At 45.8% G+C, this 18,544-nt stretch overlaps 1 protein-coding gene across 3 annotated transcripts in view; it reads left to right on the top strand.

Moving 5' to 3' along the window:
* The window catches only part of Mtt (mangetout), a 109,075-nt gene that overhangs the window by 52,124 nt on the left and 38,407 nt on the right, over positions 1–18,544 (top strand). The window contains exon 8 of one of the 3 annotated variants that reach the window (XM_077675981.1): positions 11,596–11,720. The exons of 1 other annotated variant lie outside the window; for it this stretch is intronic. In XM_077675981.1, coding sequence (XP_077532107.1) covers positions 11,596–11,714 — 119 coding nt within the window. In that variant the 3' untranslated portion in view covers positions 11,715–11,720. Of the gene's footprint in view, positions 1–11,592; positions 11,721–18,544 lie in introns of all 3 variants that reach the window. One more of the 3 variants, XM_077675980.1, reaches the window with a different exon arrangement.

Here is an 18,544-nt window from a genome sequence, read left to right as displayed (position 1 = left end):
ATTTATTTATTTATTTATTTATTTATTTATTTATTTATTTATTTATTTATTTATTTATTTATTTATTTATTTATTTATTTATTTATTTATTTATTTATTTATTTATTTATTTATTTATTTATTTATTTATTTATTTATTTATTTATTTATTTCGTTCAAAGATACATTGTCTAGGATGAGAGGGCTAAAGGGCACAAGCTGTTTCACTAGGGCGCTGACACCCACTAGACATTGCACAGGAACAGTGAGTAACGAAAGCACCGGTTCACTCGCAAGAAAAAGTAACAAAGCACGTTAATTGAAACGTTACAAAAACAAGCTAGCAATCTATTATACAATGAATAATGAGTCAATAAAGGCAATGGCAGATGGAAGATTTGTTTTACATAATGTATGGTAGATAAACATTTCTACTAATGTCTTGTGCGTAATCAAAGCATTTAAGTTTAGCGACGCACACGTGTTTTTGTTGAACATGGGAAAAAAGTTACAACAGCACATCAGTGAACCATAAATTCGTAACAGGAAAGGCGCTGCGCTGTCCACTTTTTTTACAATTGGGCAAGTGATAACAAGTACATTTAGCGTTATTTTTATATCTGTAATCAAAATTACAATTTTTAATCAAGTCGATTATACGTGGATGTTTATTTAGAAAATCGGGTTAAGTTGGCTAGTGTCTGTGTTCAGTAGTTTGTCCTAACGGCTGGTGTCTTGAAACGGCTGTGCCCTAAACCATACGGGGTGTTTACTGCAATTATGATTCAAAATTATTGGCTTGACTCAATATAGCTTCCTTTCGTATATGTATGGCCAGCTTAAGAAAAAAGCTGACCTATTATAAGCAGGTTATGTTCGGGAAACAATCGGGCTGTGTGATCTATTTTTTGGAGCGTTTCTATGTAGCGTACAGCTCGCTTCTGTAAATGCATTATTCTTTCTAAATTCGACTTTGATTCGATTGGATGTACTTATACCGATCAACTCATACTTACGCTCATTGTATCTTTGAAGTTGAAACTCAATAGAAAAATTCATTGGCCGGTTGAAGTGAGCTGGGTTAGCAGTGAGCAATAAAATTAGTGCCCTTAAGAATATCACCTGCGAAGCTGGACGCAGTCCACGAAGTTCACGAAACAAAACACGTTTGTTTGTAATTTGCGATTGAGCATATTTCCTGGACAATTAGCTGAATAAAGCTTAGAAGGGCCCGAGATTTATTCTAGAAAACAAATATGGGGCTGCCTGTTTTCTACCCGCGTCGTGGGCATCTTACCGTTCGAGTACCACACCAAACAGAACCGCTTGACCACGGCGGACAGCAGTAACGTCGCAGTGGGCTGTGATACGTCCACGTTTATTCGTCCACCAGCCCAACCGGCACGTGATCGGTGACCGCGTGAAGTCTGGCTGCACGTGCATGACCTCGTCCCTCCCTCCACTAAGTGTCCTTGCATGCATAAAGCGGCGACGGGTTATGTGCACGTGCTTAGAAGGGAAAGACACAGTTGGACATGTTGTTGTCAAGGGCCTTTAGCTGAAGAAGTAATATCAGCTCCCGTCGGCGTTCCAAGTGGGCAAGTTGCTGTTCATACGGGAGGGATTCGCAGCTACTTGACGAGTTGGATCTTGAGGCGGAAACGGTGGCGGCAGCGGCTTTCCGTTGTATCGCGCCCATTCGAGCTTCTGTTCGGGTTAGCAGTTCTTCAATTCCCGCTATTCTTCTTCTAAGCGGACAACATGCGTTCGTCCCTAAGCGAGTCAAAACGTGGAAGGCCTCGAGCTTTATTTTAGCGGACAAACATGTGGCTGTCCATTTCCCTCCCTAGTTGCAGGCATCGCACTGTCTGTGTAACACACCAACCCAGGCCCAAACCGCTCGATTACGAAGGACAGCTGACAGGTCGCATAGAGAGCCATGCACAACGGGCATGTCATCGGTAGCGGCATAAAGCCCAGCTGTGTGTGCACAGCACCCTCTTTCCACCCGAAACCCATGCACGCATAAACCGGCAACCGGTGATTTAGGCTTGAAATTCACCGGCGAGACTGTCGCTCGGAAAGCATTTCAAGCTGGAGATTAATTATGGGCTCACGCCAACGTACCAAAAGGGAAAGTTGGAACTCACAGCTTCTCGGCGAGGTGGAATTTGAGGCGGCAGCGGCGGCGACTACATGCCCGGCGGCGACGGCTTTCCGACATTTTCACGCCCATTCGCCGTACTGTTGATTCTCCGCGTTGTCACTGTAGTCAGTGTTGTCACTGTTGTCAGCCGATCACTGTCGTCAGCCGATTTCACAACTTGTGAAAGAGGCATTGGTGGTGGCCTTGAAAATACCAGTTGGGAAAGAGGCGTCGGCGGTGGCGAGGATGATCCCCGGTGTGGCCCCGGGTGAAGCAACTTCACCAGAATAAAAACTTGACGTTGGGGGAGAGGAGGGGGGTAGACATATACTGCTGCGCAGTAAAAAGTTTCGCTGTTCCCTTAGTCGCTCTGCACATTATGAATAAACCAGCAATGTAACAAAGCTCTTAAGCTGTCAGGTGTTGCATCGCGGAGGAGGAGGTGAAAGTAAGACGGAAAGGCTCGGAGGTTAACCAGGTGTAGAGCCCGGGTTTACTACCCTGCACTGGGGAAATGGGGTTCAGGGGATAAGAGAGGGAAAACGAAGAGGAGGAAATAGAAGCGGCAAGGCACGCACTCTAGTCCCGTTTTAGGCACTACATTCGTTCGTGTAAGTTTGTTTCGCTCAGGAAACGTATAGGGGCTTTTGTCATTTTCTACGAACACGAAGGAGGAGACATGATGGCCTAAGATAGCTTGTGCTGTAAAAGGTCAATTGTCCAACTGGCTCAGCGTGGTGTCAAGCATGCTTCTCTCCGATGAGTATTTAGGCAGCGGCACAGCACATGCTCTATAGTCTCTTCCGCCCCACAGGCGTCACAATGGGCGCTGCTGGCCATCCCGATGAGTAGGCTTTTCCGAAGGCCACTCCCAACCACAGTCTACATTGTAAGGTAACGTCTACCGGGGTCGAGACAGCCCATATGGAAGAGGGCGCTGAAGGGTATCTTGAGTATATAGAGAGGGACTCGAAAAGTCCGGTGTGTTCCATGGCTTCATGGTTATCCTACGTGCAAAAGAAGTGTCCTTGCGGCATCAGTCCTTGAGAGCGGTAGCAGGAGAGAGAGAGAGAGAGAGAGAGAGAGAGAGAGAGAGAGAGAGAGAGAGAGAGAGAGAGAGATAAATATTTTATTTGTAGAGCAGGGTGAGTTTGTTCTCGTGGCCTTTACGGGCAGCTTCAGCCGCCATTACGTTCAAAATGATTGCACAGTGACCTGAAAGCCACTAGAACATTATGTCGTGGCCGCCTGTAATAGCCTGATGGAATTTCTCTCTAATCTCTGTCACGAGTGGGTAGATAGGGCCGTAGGGCAGGACTGCGCGTAAGCTTTGTAATGCAGCCTTGGAGTTCGAGAAGATAGCCCACTTTTGAGGAGTAGCTCCAATAACGTCAGCAAGAGCCACACGAATGGCTGCAAGTTCTGTACTATCGAGCGCGTGGCATGGGCAACACGGAACGGTGTTGTGGTAAACTCTGCCGGTACAACAACCGCACCTGCTGAGCAGGATGACATTACTAAGCCATCCGTATATATGTGTTTCCGGTCGTTGTGACGTTTATGCAGTAACAGCACCGTAAGCTGTTAAATGTTATGGGAGCCGCAGTAGCTGCAACCCCGCGCCCAGCAGTTATCTCATTCGGTTACGGGCCGCTCTGTGACTCCACAGGGCGATTCCGTGCCTCAATTGTCAGCATGTCTCTCACGTGATAACATCTAGGTCCAACGGGCGATCGGTTGCCAAAAACGCCCCGCAGCACTCGACCATAACAAGAGAAAGGATCTAAAGTCAGTTTAAATTTACCGCGTTCCACTGCCCCACACCAAATTCCTCGATGCCAGCGCTGCCGCACGGCGGAGACGCGCGTGAATCGAGGCACCCTACTTACTCCACGCGCCTTCTAAGCGGAACGTGAAAACTATCTTGTGGAACCTTTCCTTGCTGTTGCCGTTTGATTTTTTTTTTTTTTTTTTTGCAGAGCATTTCTGTAACTTTTTTTTTAAATGCCGCTAGGGAAACCTCTCGCGACCGCTTTTGTACTTTTCTGGACGCATCTTTCATTAAATCAACCATGCGTATATTTAATAAAGGAAACACTGCGAATATCAGTTATGTATTGATGTCTTGCCCCAGATAAGCGTAACATTTTGTTTTGGTTCAACAATGTTGGTGAGCATGAACATGCTCCCGGACTTAGCCGTTCAGATTTCGCTGTGGGTATATAAACCTATTGTGTAGCACCTGTTTCACTTTGGCTGGGTGGCTGAATCGAAGAACAGACAGACAGACCGACCGACCGACCAAAATTTTCGCGTTCAATAACCCGAGAAAGACTACCGTCTTTAAAACATATTTTTGGTCATGTCGATGCAATCTGCGGCCTTTTAGGCCGTTGTATACAATCTTTGGGCGAAAGAAACCTATACCTAAAATTGTTCTGTATTCTGGGGGTGCCTTACAGCCCAAATGCAGCACAACTGCGTGTGAACCTAGCCTAAAATTGAATTTTGTAGTGCGAGCTACAATGGCTTAGGTTGAGCAGTTTCGCGTGGCTCCTGGAGACCCGTGCTGCGCATGCGCGAGGAGCAGTGACGTCTCACGGCGCAGCTGGCGCGCCGGAGCCGCCGCCACCGCGATTGGATTGGATTGGATTGAATTGGATTGAATTGGAATAAATTGGATTGGATTGTAAATCGTTTTAGCAGCAGTAAGGATGATAATCAGCTAATCCCATACGACCAGGAAACCTAATAATAACCAGCCGAATCTTAGCTCACGCTACGTACCGTATTTTTGCGATTTTAAGCACCTCCCGATTCTAAGCACCTTCTCCTACTTTCTGTTAGCATGCGAATTTAAGCACGCGAATCTAAGCACCCCCTTTTTTAAGCAACCATTGCAAATTAGGTTAAAGATCAATGGAAACGGCCCCAAGCTGACGTTGGGGCACGTAATTCAAGAAGTTTTCAATTACAAATCACTTCAACGGAACAGAACATGACCTGCTAGGGATATTGAGAGTGGCGACCCAAGCGGCACAATGGGCTGGAATGGCAGTGCGGGTGACTGAGTATCGGCAGAAGCGGTGGGTTCACTGTCTGTACAGACAGACAGACAATGAACTTTATTGTACTGTCTGTACCATTTCTTTCGGAATGTTTGCCAAATGAAACATTATTCCTTGCGCCCGCCTCGTAGAGATATGGCCGCGATAAAAAAAGTGGAGGGCGGTAATATAGGTTATTCGAATCTAAGCAACCCTCTTACTTTCGGCATCGCGATCGTGGAAAAAATGGGGTGCTTAGAATCGAGTAAATACGGTATATCCTGGCATAGCCGAGCTAAGCCAGTGCTAATTTTTTTAGACCAAAGTTTGGTGAAAAAGACTGCCCAAAAAGAAAAAAAAGGTTTTTTGTTTGTTCTTGAAGGATAAAAATAAGAAAGTGGCTCTAGACCTGTATCTCACGAAGTTTATCATTTATGATCACTGCCATTTCCTAAAGTAATCGCCCAACAGAATATGCTTCTCGGAGGATTCGTGAGGTAGGTCATACCTGCAACGGTGGTGATATTATTAGTATATAAACAATACGTTGCAGAGGCCATAGAGTGCAAGCTCAAGTAAGTTGTTCAGTGGGAATTTCTAAAGATACAAACTTTCCTCGAATTTCCTTATAACTTAAACGTGCTTTAGGTAAGGCTTGAAAATAACACTGCGTAACCCTAGTATTGTAGCATGGTAGTCACGAATATTGAATGCCCTGCAAAGGAACGCGGCTACAAAGATTTATCATACTTAAAAACTTTATTGAGCGTTCGTTTCTGCTCCAGTTAAGACTCAGAGATTGATCTTGAAAGAAATGTATTGATTTGCATTCATGAGAAAAAATACATCTATTATAGATTACTCTTTTCCACAACCTTCGAGGAAACTTTAGTACCAAAATTGTACGGTAATAGCGTATACAGTTTTTGGTGCCATTCTTGAAACGACAATGAAAGCAAAACACAAGTTCGGTTCCTTCGAAGGATTCCCACGTCAAGATAACAATGACATGCTAATTTATCAAACACTTTAACGAAGCCCAAGAGCCACTTGCTCGCACTGGCATTGGCCCCTTACGTCATAGGACTAGTTTACGTGATTGGTGGACACTGAGAAAAAGCTACTGCCAACAATTATGACAGTGGATTTGTATTAGTGCCACTGTTTTCGTTTCGTCGCTTCAGTTGACTGCCATGACATTAAGTTTCCACACTGGTTGTTCTTATCTGACGTTTTATTTTAAGGTCTGGCCCCATGACGTCATTGATGGAACCTCATCAACGACGTCACTTCTGATGATGTGCAGCGGGAAATTCAATTAGTGATTCTTTTTTGTACAAAAGAACGTCCATAGGCACAGGGATGGCGCTGAGCCAGTTATCAAAGGCTACGAAGGCAAGAATATTAATGGTTTTCTGAAACAGCACAAAAACATTAAATATGTGCAATCATCCAGCAACGATGATCATACCGTATTTTATGGCTTTGTTTTGATGTCGTCAACGTTACACCTATGGCTGCTATCGAAACCTGTGGATACACTTTGGTGTTATCTACGGAGTCTGTCTGTTAGTTCTGCTTACGAACACAAAAAATGCAATGACTTTCGTTGTGTCATGCATTGTACGGCGAGCTATCACTAAAGTTGGCCATCATCATCATCACCAGCCTACTCAGGTCCACTGTAGGACGAAGGCCTCTCCCATTGACTTCCAACAGCTCCTGTCCTGCGCTGCTCAAGTCTTTAGCTTCGAATTCCCCTATTGCATCCCTCCATCGGATTAACGGCCCTCCTCTTCTTCTTGACCCATCTCTTGGTATGCCCTCTGATGAATTGTCCGCCGGTTGTCATTTTTCACACTACACGGCCAGCCCAAGTTCATTTTTTTTTTTTCTGTTTTTGAACTATGATATCTTCTGCTCTAGTTTGTTCTCTGGTCCAGGAAGCTCGTTTTCTGCCCCTAAGTGTCACTCCTATCATTATTCGTCCCATGGCCCGTTGAGCCGACCTAAGTTTGCTTTACAGTTGTTTGTAGTAAGACGCCAAGTTCCAGCTCCATATGTCATCACCGGCGGTATGCATTGGATGTATGTTCTGCTTTTGAGTCACAGAGGCACCTTACACTATTCATTATTTGGGAGCGCTTGCCGAGTGCACCCCAATCCACACCTATTCTGCGCCGCATTTCTCTCTCGAGGTTGGGGTACGCACTTACAACCTGTCCGAGGTAGTTATATTCCTGCACTTGTTCTAGCGTTCCGCGACATATGTTGAATAGAACGCTTTCGGCATGTTTATTCATGATTCCTTTTGATTTATAAAAAAAATATTTTTAGTCCCGCGGCTGTGCTTTCTGATCGTAGTTCTTCAAGCATTTTTTGCAAATGTTCTGCAGTCTTACTTAGCAAGACTATGTCGCCTGCAAACCTAAAATGGCTCAAGTTATCCGTAAACCGGCGTTTTTTTCTGTCAAGCTTCCTAATTACCCCTTCCAGACATGCTATGAACAGTTTTGGCGAAATGGTATCTCCCTGGCTTACTCCCTTTCGGATCGGGAATTTATCGCTTTGCTTGTGGAGGGTTATCCTGACCGTGCATTCCTGATATATGTCGGCTAGAAGTCTTGCGTAGGATTCTTCTATTCCCTTATCTCTTAATCTTATCAGCACGGCTGAGCTGTATACTTAATCAAACGCTTTTTCATAGTCTATAAGCGCCACGTAAAGGATTTCTGTGTACCCTGCGCATTTTTACATTACTTATTGTGTATTGTTATTACTATTATATAACCATTACTATTACTGTTCTGTTATTTGATAGTGTATTGAAAAGCGTATTAAGCTAGTCGGCATGTTCTTTTTCGAGTACCCAACAACCGTCAATATTTTGGGAAAAGCAGATGGAAACTGCGCTCCATTAAGCCAATTATTTATATTTTTTTTCATGCCGTCCCCTGGCCTCACGGCGCTCCCTTCGAAATTGCTCAAGAAAAAAAAAAGCTATTTTCGTGCTTCAAAGAGAAGTTATTTTAGCCGCGGCCCTGTATAGCCCTCTTAAGTCGTTACAGATTTGGCCTCAATAAACCTTTTAAATGGACGCCGAAACGAGAGCTACCAAACGGGGACGACTAACTAGTTTATCTCTTTCCTTCGGGCCAGGAGGCACTCAAAGAGCAGTAGCCCATAATTGGATCTGCTCTAAAGGCACTATCTTCAAGATATTCGCTTAGGGCGTAAACGGAATTGCGAAATATGTGTGTCAGTGCTAACGAAATGAAATTACCTAATGCCAACGAATGCCTCCATGATGATACAAAAAGTATAGTAAGCAGGCCCTGATTTGAAGAACGTAACAAGAGAAAACAATAATTGAGCGAGTTTCTAAGTGAGCTGCGGTAGTCGGGGCAATATTACCTGGCTCAAATGTTTTGCGAGTCGCTAAGCTAAGAAGAGCTCGCGTGTCTATTCTATTCAAAGAGTCGTTCAATTTTCTACAAAATATTTCGGATGACCTTTAACCCTTTCAGACGCTATGTACACAACTGTGTACAATTCAACCCTGCGTTTTCTTGCAAAAAGAAATACAAAAACTGAACGTTTTCGCTAGTTTCGCATAATTTTGTATCCTTCGTCTAACAATGAAGGTTTTTGGGCCATCTGGCGGCTGGTAACATTACTTCGACCATTAACAAACAAAATGGCGACGGACACGACGGCTTCAGCGGCTCTTTTTCAAGTCTTTCTCCTCGTTTTCTCAAGACTTGCGGCCCTAAAAAACTATAAAAACAATTCACATCACACAAATATATGCGTATGTGGAAATATTCAGCGCTACTTGACGCTCCTGACCTCTGTGATGCTATGTACACAATTCTGTACATGACCGTATTAAAAAAAACTAAGATTGTGTTGGGGTCAGTAACCAGCCGATTCATCTTGTTTCATGAGATACACATTATAGAAACAACAAAAAGAAATTTGTATGGGGGAAATAGCGAGCGGCGTCCAAAAGTGTTAAAGAAAGCTTTTCATAGAAGTTTCGAGCAACCACCGTTAATTCAAGGTTAATTCAAGGTGGCTTACACTTTCGCTTAAGTGTACACTTCATGAGCATAAAAACATAACAGTAGCTAGTGTTAACGCAGCTAGTATATTTTTAGTGATGTTATAACTACAGACAGCCCTGTTTCGTTGAATAAGTGCTTACGTTTTTTTTAAGCATGGTTAGCTTAACTAGTCATGTTAGTCACAAGCAATAATCCCATGTGGACGAAAGTGCCACGCAAAAATGGAACATACTTCAATAAACGCGAATAGGACGCTTCCGCTTTTAAAAGGACCGCGAGAACAATAGGGATATTGCTTCACTTAAAGAGTTGTTTTTTTTTTACTCGGCAATATCTCTGTTGGTTCAAAAATGATGCCCGCAGTCAAAGGCCTGACTTTATAGCCCCATGGTTCGTTTCGTAGTTGGGTAGCAGCCAAAACGAGCAGTGTGAATGCTTCCGCTAAGCTAGACGGCAAGCATCACATTTTAGTGAAAATCACAAGTTAAATTTAATGTGATTAGTCGCTTATGTACCGGTGCAGCCATGGCTTCTGTCCTCACTTGTAAAATGAAGCTGTCGATGAAGAGACTAACTGGCTAGAATTTTATACAGAGAAAGTCTTCTGTGCTCCTTTGAAAATTGGCGGCCGTGGACGAAACTTCGGAATGAAAACTGAGGTTTCCTATTATTTTCCGAACGCTCCCTGTTGAAAAAATTCCTCTCGAGCATACTTCAGTAAAATGTGCTGTTGGGCTAGTTGGTGCATTATGAATTAGGAAAATTGCGCTGAATGGACAAACAGATGAAGGAAGACAGACAATGCGCAACTCGCAACTATTCATTTGCAGGGAAAGAAGTTGCCTTAAATAGGCTTCTACATGACATAAAAACATAAAAGCAGATAATAAAATCGATGACAACACCGCAATACTCAGAGCCCGCCTACCGCTTGCTGTCTAAAAAACGAAATTAATTGCTAAAAAGTGATAATGACGGTTCCCTGATGTACCCCTCGCGATTTTTTTAATGAGGTACGCTTCTGAAAGCTCACGCGCCACCGTGTCACGGCTTCTGTCAATGATAACAGTTTCTTTGAGGCGCGGCGTACAACCACAATCACGGCAAAAAATGGGCAAGTGTGATCCGGTGCCGTTCTTGATTAATCGTGTTCCCTGAGGCGCGATCCTTTATGCAACTTCCAGTTTGCCCAATATATACCTTGTCACATGTGAGCGGCATCTGTGAGTGGTATATATCCTAGTCACATGTGAGCTAAGCCTATTTAAGACAACTTCTTTACCTTCAAATAAATAGTTGTGAGTTGCGCATTGTCTGTCTTCCTGCATCTGTTTGTCCATTTAGCGCAATTTTCGTAATTCTCCCGAGCAATATCAAAAAGTGAGCGTATACGGTGTAAATGGTTACTTGGATCTGCTCTTGAAGGTGCATGAAACTTAACTTCGCCCCTGCTTTGTCGTTTAAAGCCTACAGGTCAAAGCGAATTTGCAAGCATTGACGTCGCTAAGCGGGTCCCTGGACACACTGCGCTGACCTATGCCCGGTTCCTAGCTCTAAACACTTATTGGTGTACAACGTATGTTTACAACATTCTGCGACACACTTCGTTGTTTCTAAATGTCTAAGGGACGTTCGCCACGTTAGCAAAATGCTTAAAACGGGACTGGAAATCTTCTCCGTCGAAAATAACGTGACCACATCACTGAACGTGTTTTTGTTTTGTTCTCTTCGCGCTATTTTCGCCGTTATGTATCCCCGACTGCCCAAATCTCGGCATCGTTCCGGGCTTTATGCATGTTGCGCACGTCTCGAGCCCACGCAAACTCAATCCCAAATTTCGTCCAAAGAGTTGCCTAACTCATACCGTCCACCTGGGGCTACGGGGATTGTGCACTTCCGAAGACGGCAAAAAAATGTATGATAGAGCGAGGCGATACACACAGGCTCTTTTGCTCCGTCCCAGTGGTGCACTGCGTCACTGGTCGGGTTGAAGTTGCCGCGTGCCTACGACAGCGGCCATTTGCGACCGATGCCGCGACATTGACTTCTTTATGTGCGGTGCAGTGAGGGTGGCCCTTCCATCGTCCAAGCAGGGCGCGAAGCAGTCGTTATTCCGAGCACGTCCGCGCGCCAAGGTCAGGGAGGGTCGCTCGGGGGCAGCGCTCCCGAATAGCGAGTCCCGACGGGCGTCGCTAGTGGGAGCGTTCTGTGCAGAGAACGAGGTCCTTGAGGAGGAGGAGCGTTGTTGGCGTAGTGTCCCGGTTAGGGTGGCGCCCTGAGGCTTTCTAGAGGCGCCGGGGCTGGGCGGAGGGCGTGCTCTAGCTGACGACCGGCTGTTGGCTCGCCCGTGCAGCAGACTACGAGATGAGCGACAAGCAGCGGTCGGCCTGCTCGCTGGTGTCCACCAACAGCCGGGCCAGCTGCGCCACGCAGACCCACGACAACGACCTCTGGGACAAGGACGTCCAGCTCTGACCAACGGTGAGGATGCACAGCCACGCACCACGCAGGCCTTTCTCGCACGCACCTCCCCCCTCCCTCCCTCGTCTGGATGTATAGCCCAGTCGAATCCCCGTCCCTCCAGCCACAGTGGGCGCCGGTGGTGATGGTCGTGTTGCATCCCTATGTCGTGTACGAGCTGGGACCGTCAGCCGAGTCTGTCCTTCGGAACGGTTGCTTTCGCGCGCTGGCGTCCCTACCGAGTCCTTCGCGACACTGGCTAGGGTAAAAGTTTGGAACAAAGCGAGCTTGGTATATACGGCTGCAATGCCCAATCGCTTTGCTACGGGTACCTCTCACTGAGTCGATGTTGCTCCGCTTGGACGAGGTGCCCTGACAAGACGAGGGTCGTTTCCTGTTCCATAAAAACCAGCGCGCACAGGATGGGACCGCTCCGCAAGGAACAGACTTCGAGTGCATGTCCCCCCAGATACTACTGCACGCTTGTAGTCAGGCTGCGACCCAGCTTGTTCGATGGTGGCCACCACGCCCGTAGGGGACGAAGTCCCAAACCCCGCACCTGTCTCCCCTGTCACCGATTTTCCCGTATGTCGCAGTTTCAATTTCGTCTGTCCCACTTAAGAACGGTACAGAAACGTCACTACCGGCAGATTCCAGAAAGAAAGTGGGTGGAAGATTGGTAACGGATATGAAAAAACGCGCTTTATCTTTCCACAAGAAGTCGTCGAGCTTATGAAATGGGACGTTAAACCACCGACAAGCTATTTAAACACGCGGAAAATAAGGTTACGGCAAGCGTACGAGGAAATCTAAGGGTCTGTGTTATCGTATACGGCACAGCATCTTATCCGCCGCCCGACGAGACTACGATATAGAACTCTAAACGCTTCATACGCATCTGAAACCCAACGAAGACAATTCTTTATCGAAATGAACAGCTAAAACATTTCTGAGGACGATCACGCGAAGTTAACCCGAAATTCGGCGTGGGCTATATCACGCCATAGATTCAATACCGGCACGTTCCGCCGTATCGATTTGAGCCAGCGCTGAACGTCCCGTTACCTTCGTCTGGCCGTCCCCGGGATTTTTGTCTTACTTCCCCGCTTCAAATGTGTTCGCACTCACGCAAGCACGCACGCAAGCACGGAAGCACGCACACGTGCACACTCGCACTTCCGCCCAGAATTTTGAAGATGAGTTCTATGATCTAGGGAATTAAAAGCACCGCACTCGTGAAAGAGCCAAGGTGCCGTGATTAATATCTGGCTAAATGGGGCCAATTGATCCTTCTCGACACGTTTACTTGGCACTTCTGGCTACGCTTCGGGATTTATTTTTACGCCGTACACTGTCGTCACCAGCGATTATTACGGTGCAGGGCACGGAAATATTCAACGCAGTCCGGAAGCGCTGGTGGTGACTTAGCTGAAAAATAAACGAGACCGGGTATAGTAAGTATTATTAAACTGCCTTACTAGAACGTGCGTTTTGAGAGCACGTCTGTACAGAATTATAAGGTTGGCGAGAAGCATGCGGTGAAACGGAAGTCGAGGTAATAGAACCGAGGTCAGTCATGCGGCGACATCTAACACCATGCTACTTTGATAAACACTGTTTAATTTTGTATTAGCTAGAGTCGAAGTGAATAATTTTAGAGCTTTCTTGCTAGTCTATGCCTGAGATTGCCAGCTCAAAATTGTGCCTAGACGGCACAACCATTTTTTTTTCTCTTTGAGTGAACCTTTTCTACTTAGGTGAAGAATGAAGGGCTCCAGCAGACCTAAATTGATGGCCAATCGCAAACAATACGTTACGTGTCAATCTAGGTAGGCGTAAATATAAATTTCATTTGTTTCTGCCCTTATATTAAGTCGTTGTCGCAAAAACAGGTGTTTCTCTTAAGAAAGGTTAATGGCAGTGAAAATCCGGACGCAGGTTGAATATAGTAAAAGTAGTAGCAGTAGTAGTGCCAGTAGCACTAGTAGCAGTACTAGTAATAACATAATTTGTTCAGTGGAAGAACGCGAGGTTTAATTGTTAAAGGGAAAGTCTGGGAGAGTTAATTACGCTTCAAAACGAAAGCCTTACAGGCGAAGCTCCATTGCGTGCCGAGTGTTTATTTGCGCCGGTTCGCGGTCCTATCCAGTCTTCGTGGGCCACCACCATCGCGGGCCGACATTTTTCGCGGATAACCTTAAGCTTTTCAACTCCAAGAACGAGGTGATTAACGTTAGACGTCCCTTTTGTGACACGTGCGGCACTGCACTGCAGTGGTGTGTGCAGGCTGTTTGGGTCCATACGTTGACGTGGCCACTTCCACAACGTGATTATACCTATATGTCAGTTGTCATGGCGTAGTCAGAACTGTATTTATTACAGCGAAGCTGCATATGGCAGGGGTCCCGTAGAATATCTGTGTCCGTAGGCAAGAACTCCCAGCGCTATGCTTGTAGAAGCAGGCATTGTTCTCGGGTTGTGTATCCTCCATAAGAAGGTTTGGACAGTTGTCAGCGTTCCGCGATGATGGGCTGGGCTCTGTCGGAGGAAAGAAGGGGCGGTTCCCTTGAGCCTCTGAAGACCTACCACAAGAACTCAGTTGGGTAGTGTTAAAGGGGCCATGAAGACAAACTAAAATTTTGTTCAGTTTAGAATAAATCGCCTTTGGCAACTCGATCGGCCCCATTCCACACAGCAAAGAGAATCTTTAGCCACAAAAACGCAAGAAACATTAAAATTTCGTGCTGCTGTGGCATATAACGTAGCGTGCGCTAGTGCTAAAACATAACTATCAGATTGTTAACTGCAGGTTGGAATCCGAGTAATCCGATCAAACGGAACTAGGGAACCCACTACGATCGCCCAGTCATGTTGGCGAAGGATTTAATCGGCGGCCGCCAAACACACAAACAAAATTCTGTGACGTCACACAGAAACCAACGGAAAGTGGCCGGTGAGCCGCCATTGCTTCATCTGTTTTCCTTAATATCACCATTATTTTTCCGAAGTTCGCGATAAAATTAGTATCATCGTTATCGGGACAAAGCAGTCTTTCTAATGAACCAAACCTGTATTACTGCAAACCAGTACATCTCTAACCAGCCAAGGATATTTTCGTGTCCACGTCAGCAGGAAACTCCCAGGTGGATACACAAAGAAACATTGATTGATTTGATTGCAGGGCTTAACGCGCCGACGCAACGCAGGCGATGAGGCGCGCCGTAGTGGAGGGCTCCGGATTAATTTTTGACCACCTGGGGATCTTTAACGTGCGCCTACATCTCGAGCACACGGGCGTTTTTGCTTTTCGCCTCCATCAGAAAAGCGGCCGCCGCGGCCGGGTATCGAACCCGCGATCTTGTGCTCGGCAGCGCAACACCTTAGCCACTGAGCCACCGCGGCGGGTACACAAAGAAACATCCCAGGCTACTGCTGGCTACTGGCTACATACACGCTACGCAAACAAACTATTGGCACCGCCAAGGATCGAACCAGGCCCCCAAAAGAAGCGGCGCGAGAGCCCGTCGGTTTGCCGACTGAGCTACGCCCACACGTGAAGATTGGGGAGAGGGGAGGGGGGGGGGGGGTTCCTTTAAGTAGGGTCCTTTCATTTGGTATAGAAAGCGTATACTCCGCAAAAATCGGTTGGCGGTCTCTTTAAAGAAGCATACTCTAAATTCAAAAGAGACTTTCTGGATAGACGATTGGGATTTAGCTGTGGAATGTAATTGGTAGTCTCGTTCGTCTACCACAAGCTGGTCCTCTCCTCTGGCAGACAGTCCAGAATGTACACGACGTCGCGGCTCTTAATGGACATGTCCTGTTTCACTGGAAACCACGCAGCTTCTTGGGACACATTTCGATCGTTTTCAGCTTGTTCGCTCCAAATTATATGTATCTGCGCATAACCACAACCCACAGCTCCGCTGGCGAAGCGACTTCGCAGGGCGGAATGCCTCGATTTTCGAAAATCGGAATCTGGGTTCCTCGATACAGCCTCTTGAATTTTGAGCAGGTGTATACGCTTCTGGGGGGAGGGGTGTGGGGGAGGGCAGACAGAACGGCGTATCGCGGCGTTGCTTCAGTCGGCGCCTTTCACCTTCTGGGCTTTGTGCAACTCACGGAGGTGAGTCCGTCGGTTGGAGGCGGTGATCGAGTTGGGCCTATTTGGCCAGCTCTTGGGCTCGTTCGTTACCGGGGCTGCCTGCGTGACCCGGCAGCCGCTTGATAGCTAAGCTGTCCCTCGCCGTGGTCACCCGGAATCCATTTTGATTTCACGAGCCGTGGTGCAGCGTCTCGGATGCCCCTTGATGTTGCGGATTGCCGTAACACTATCGGAGTAGTTGCTAATTTGTTTTATTTCTCCGGACTTCAGGCGGTCGTCAATTACATTTCTCGCAACCGTAGCTGCTTCCAGAATGGGATGAATTTCCAGCTCCGCTGTTACTCCGCTGTGTTCCTGTGTCCTTATAATAAGCAGCGATCGCCGTCGTCGAACTGTCAAAGCTCCATTGCCCGCCCACAAATACACAGGCGCAAAAAGAGTATTGACAGCACTGCACAAGCTGTCGTGTAAAGAAATCCACTGGCGAAAGTCACTAGCCAGTAACGAGAAGCAATTAAACACCTGTACTCAGAATAGATTAAAAGCTTGTTATGAGAGCACAGGTGTATCGACATACGTGAATGCTGTTCTACAGAAAGAGTGACTACGAACAAATAGTTATACGAAGCGCTAAAAGCTGGTTAACGTCGCTCTCGTGGTGCAGACATTAACGTTAGTCCGTTTACTACGGCAAAACACTTCGGTGAAATATACTATGCATTAATTTTTTTTTTTTCGCAGATGCGGGTGTGAACCGACACAGTTTGGCTACGCCAGAAGTCGTTAATATTAGAAGTAACACCGAATTATATTAGCAGCTGGATGAATTTTCGAGCGGGCTCAGCTGTGACGCGAAGGTCGCTAGGATTATTGATTATAGGTTGTGAAAGCACGAAAATGCTCTCTGCTGTTAACAGTGATTAAACTTGTGCAGAACCAGCGAAAACCGTATTGGCGTGTTTTTTTAATGGCCTGTGGTTGCCGCAATGCCGCGACGCTAACAAGTTGTCGTTCGCTTATTAGAAGACACGGCAGTGAAGCACGCGCCCACTTGTATGAGTGATGAAAATACGCTCTAGTGCTGTCCCATAAGGAGCGCCTTGGTTTGGGTAGGATGTCTGGCTTCTTTTGATTTTACCTCAACCCACCGTTCAAGTCTAATGACAGGGATAATTACAAGGAACGTTGAAGAAAGAGTCACATGAACCTTAGTTTTTAGGCTTATAGAATAAAATATCGCGATCAACCGACCCAAATGCTCTAGTCTCGTTTCATTTCATTTATTCTCGCCTCAAGATCCAGTAGGCACTAAAAAAGTGGGGGATGAGAAGCTGAAGCAAAAACAAAATAAATAAAGAAAAATTCTGTGCACAGGTTACGGAGGGACTTGCCGAAATCAAGGGCGAACGCATGCAAAAAAAGCAGAAGTAAAACAAAAACACAGTCATTCGTTGCATATAAAATAGGGCTAAAGAAGGTTTGCATAGAGTCTATAATTTATGGTGGGTGGAGTGCAAAAAAACATCTACGAGCGATAAAGAAGCAAATATGAAAAACTAGTTAAAAATCATAGTATGGGAATATTACGTTTTTGCAAAAGGTAGAGTGGTTTCAACATGCAGTGATATCGTTAGGTAAATTGTTCAACAGGTTTATAGAATGTGGAAAAAGGGATTTATTCATTGTTGAAGTGCGACCGTTATTACGTTCTGTTGGGTTATTATGGCTTAGGCGTAATGACACTCTCGGTGGTGGTTTTAACGAAGGATGCCTCTCCTGCGAGTGATAAAAGCAGCAGTGAAGCAAGCAAAGACGAATGGTGGTTGGACGCGAAGCTAGCAAAGAGGGGGACAATGTTTCTTTTAAGGTACTCACGATGATGTTAAATATTGGCTAGATATGAAGCGGGCAGTTCGGTTCTGGGCGGCTTCTAATTTGTTAGTCCGATAGGCTTGTGAATGGCTCCAAATCATAAAGGCGTATTTGAGTTCGGGTCTGATCAGTTAGATAAGCTAGTTTTTCATATCTGGAGACGCTGATTCTAAGTTTCTTTGTAAGTAGACAAGTGCGCGTGAGGCGTCTGCACAGATTATTTCTACACGCATAGTTTATGATAGTGAAGATGTCATGTGTACGCCGACGTATTTATAATTTGAGGTCTCGTCAATAAGAACTTAATTAATCATGTAAGGACTAGAAGTCAGGCTCTTCTTGCGTGTGAATGATAATAGCTTGCAGTTTGTTAGATTTAGAGGCGTGAGTAAATATTCGCACCATAATGAAATCGTATTAAGGTCAAGCTGCAGGTCTTCAGAATCTTCCAGGCTATTATGGCCAAATAAATAACGCAGTCGTCGGCAAAAAACCTTAAATTATTTTTTGTGTCACGTGGAAAGTCGCTTACTAAAATTAGGAATAGAAGAGGAGGTAGGAGAGGGGGACTCCCGACGCAACATTGACGAGCGGAGAGTGGCAGCTTATTTCCGGTTTTCAAGAAAATGTTTTACCCAAGTGATTATGTTAGGAGGGCGGCCCAGGGTGGATAGCTTAAATTAGGTAGACGTAGATTATGGGGAGCGCGGTTAAATGCTTTGCAAAGTCTAGACACATGGCCTCTATTTGAAGGTTGTCATCCATTCGGCTCGTTGTGTTTGACATGATGCTAGTTTGCGAAAGCCATGTTGATGAGCATAAAAGAAGTTAGTAGATTCTAGGTGTGACATGATACTAGTGGCTATGA

This window comes from Haemaphysalis longicornis, unplaced genomic scaffold (genome assembly GCF_048455015.1).
Source record: "Haemaphysalis longicornis isolate Haplotype H1 unplaced genomic scaffold, Haemaphysalis longicornis Haplotype H1 scaffold_7, whole genome shotgun sequence".
Lineage (NCBI taxonomy): Eukaryota > Metazoa > Arthropoda > Arachnida > Ixodida > Ixodidae > Haemaphysalis > Haemaphysalis longicornis.
Note: the sequence above shows the minus strand (reverse complement) of the source record. Positions and strands in the feature narration are given on the sequence as shown.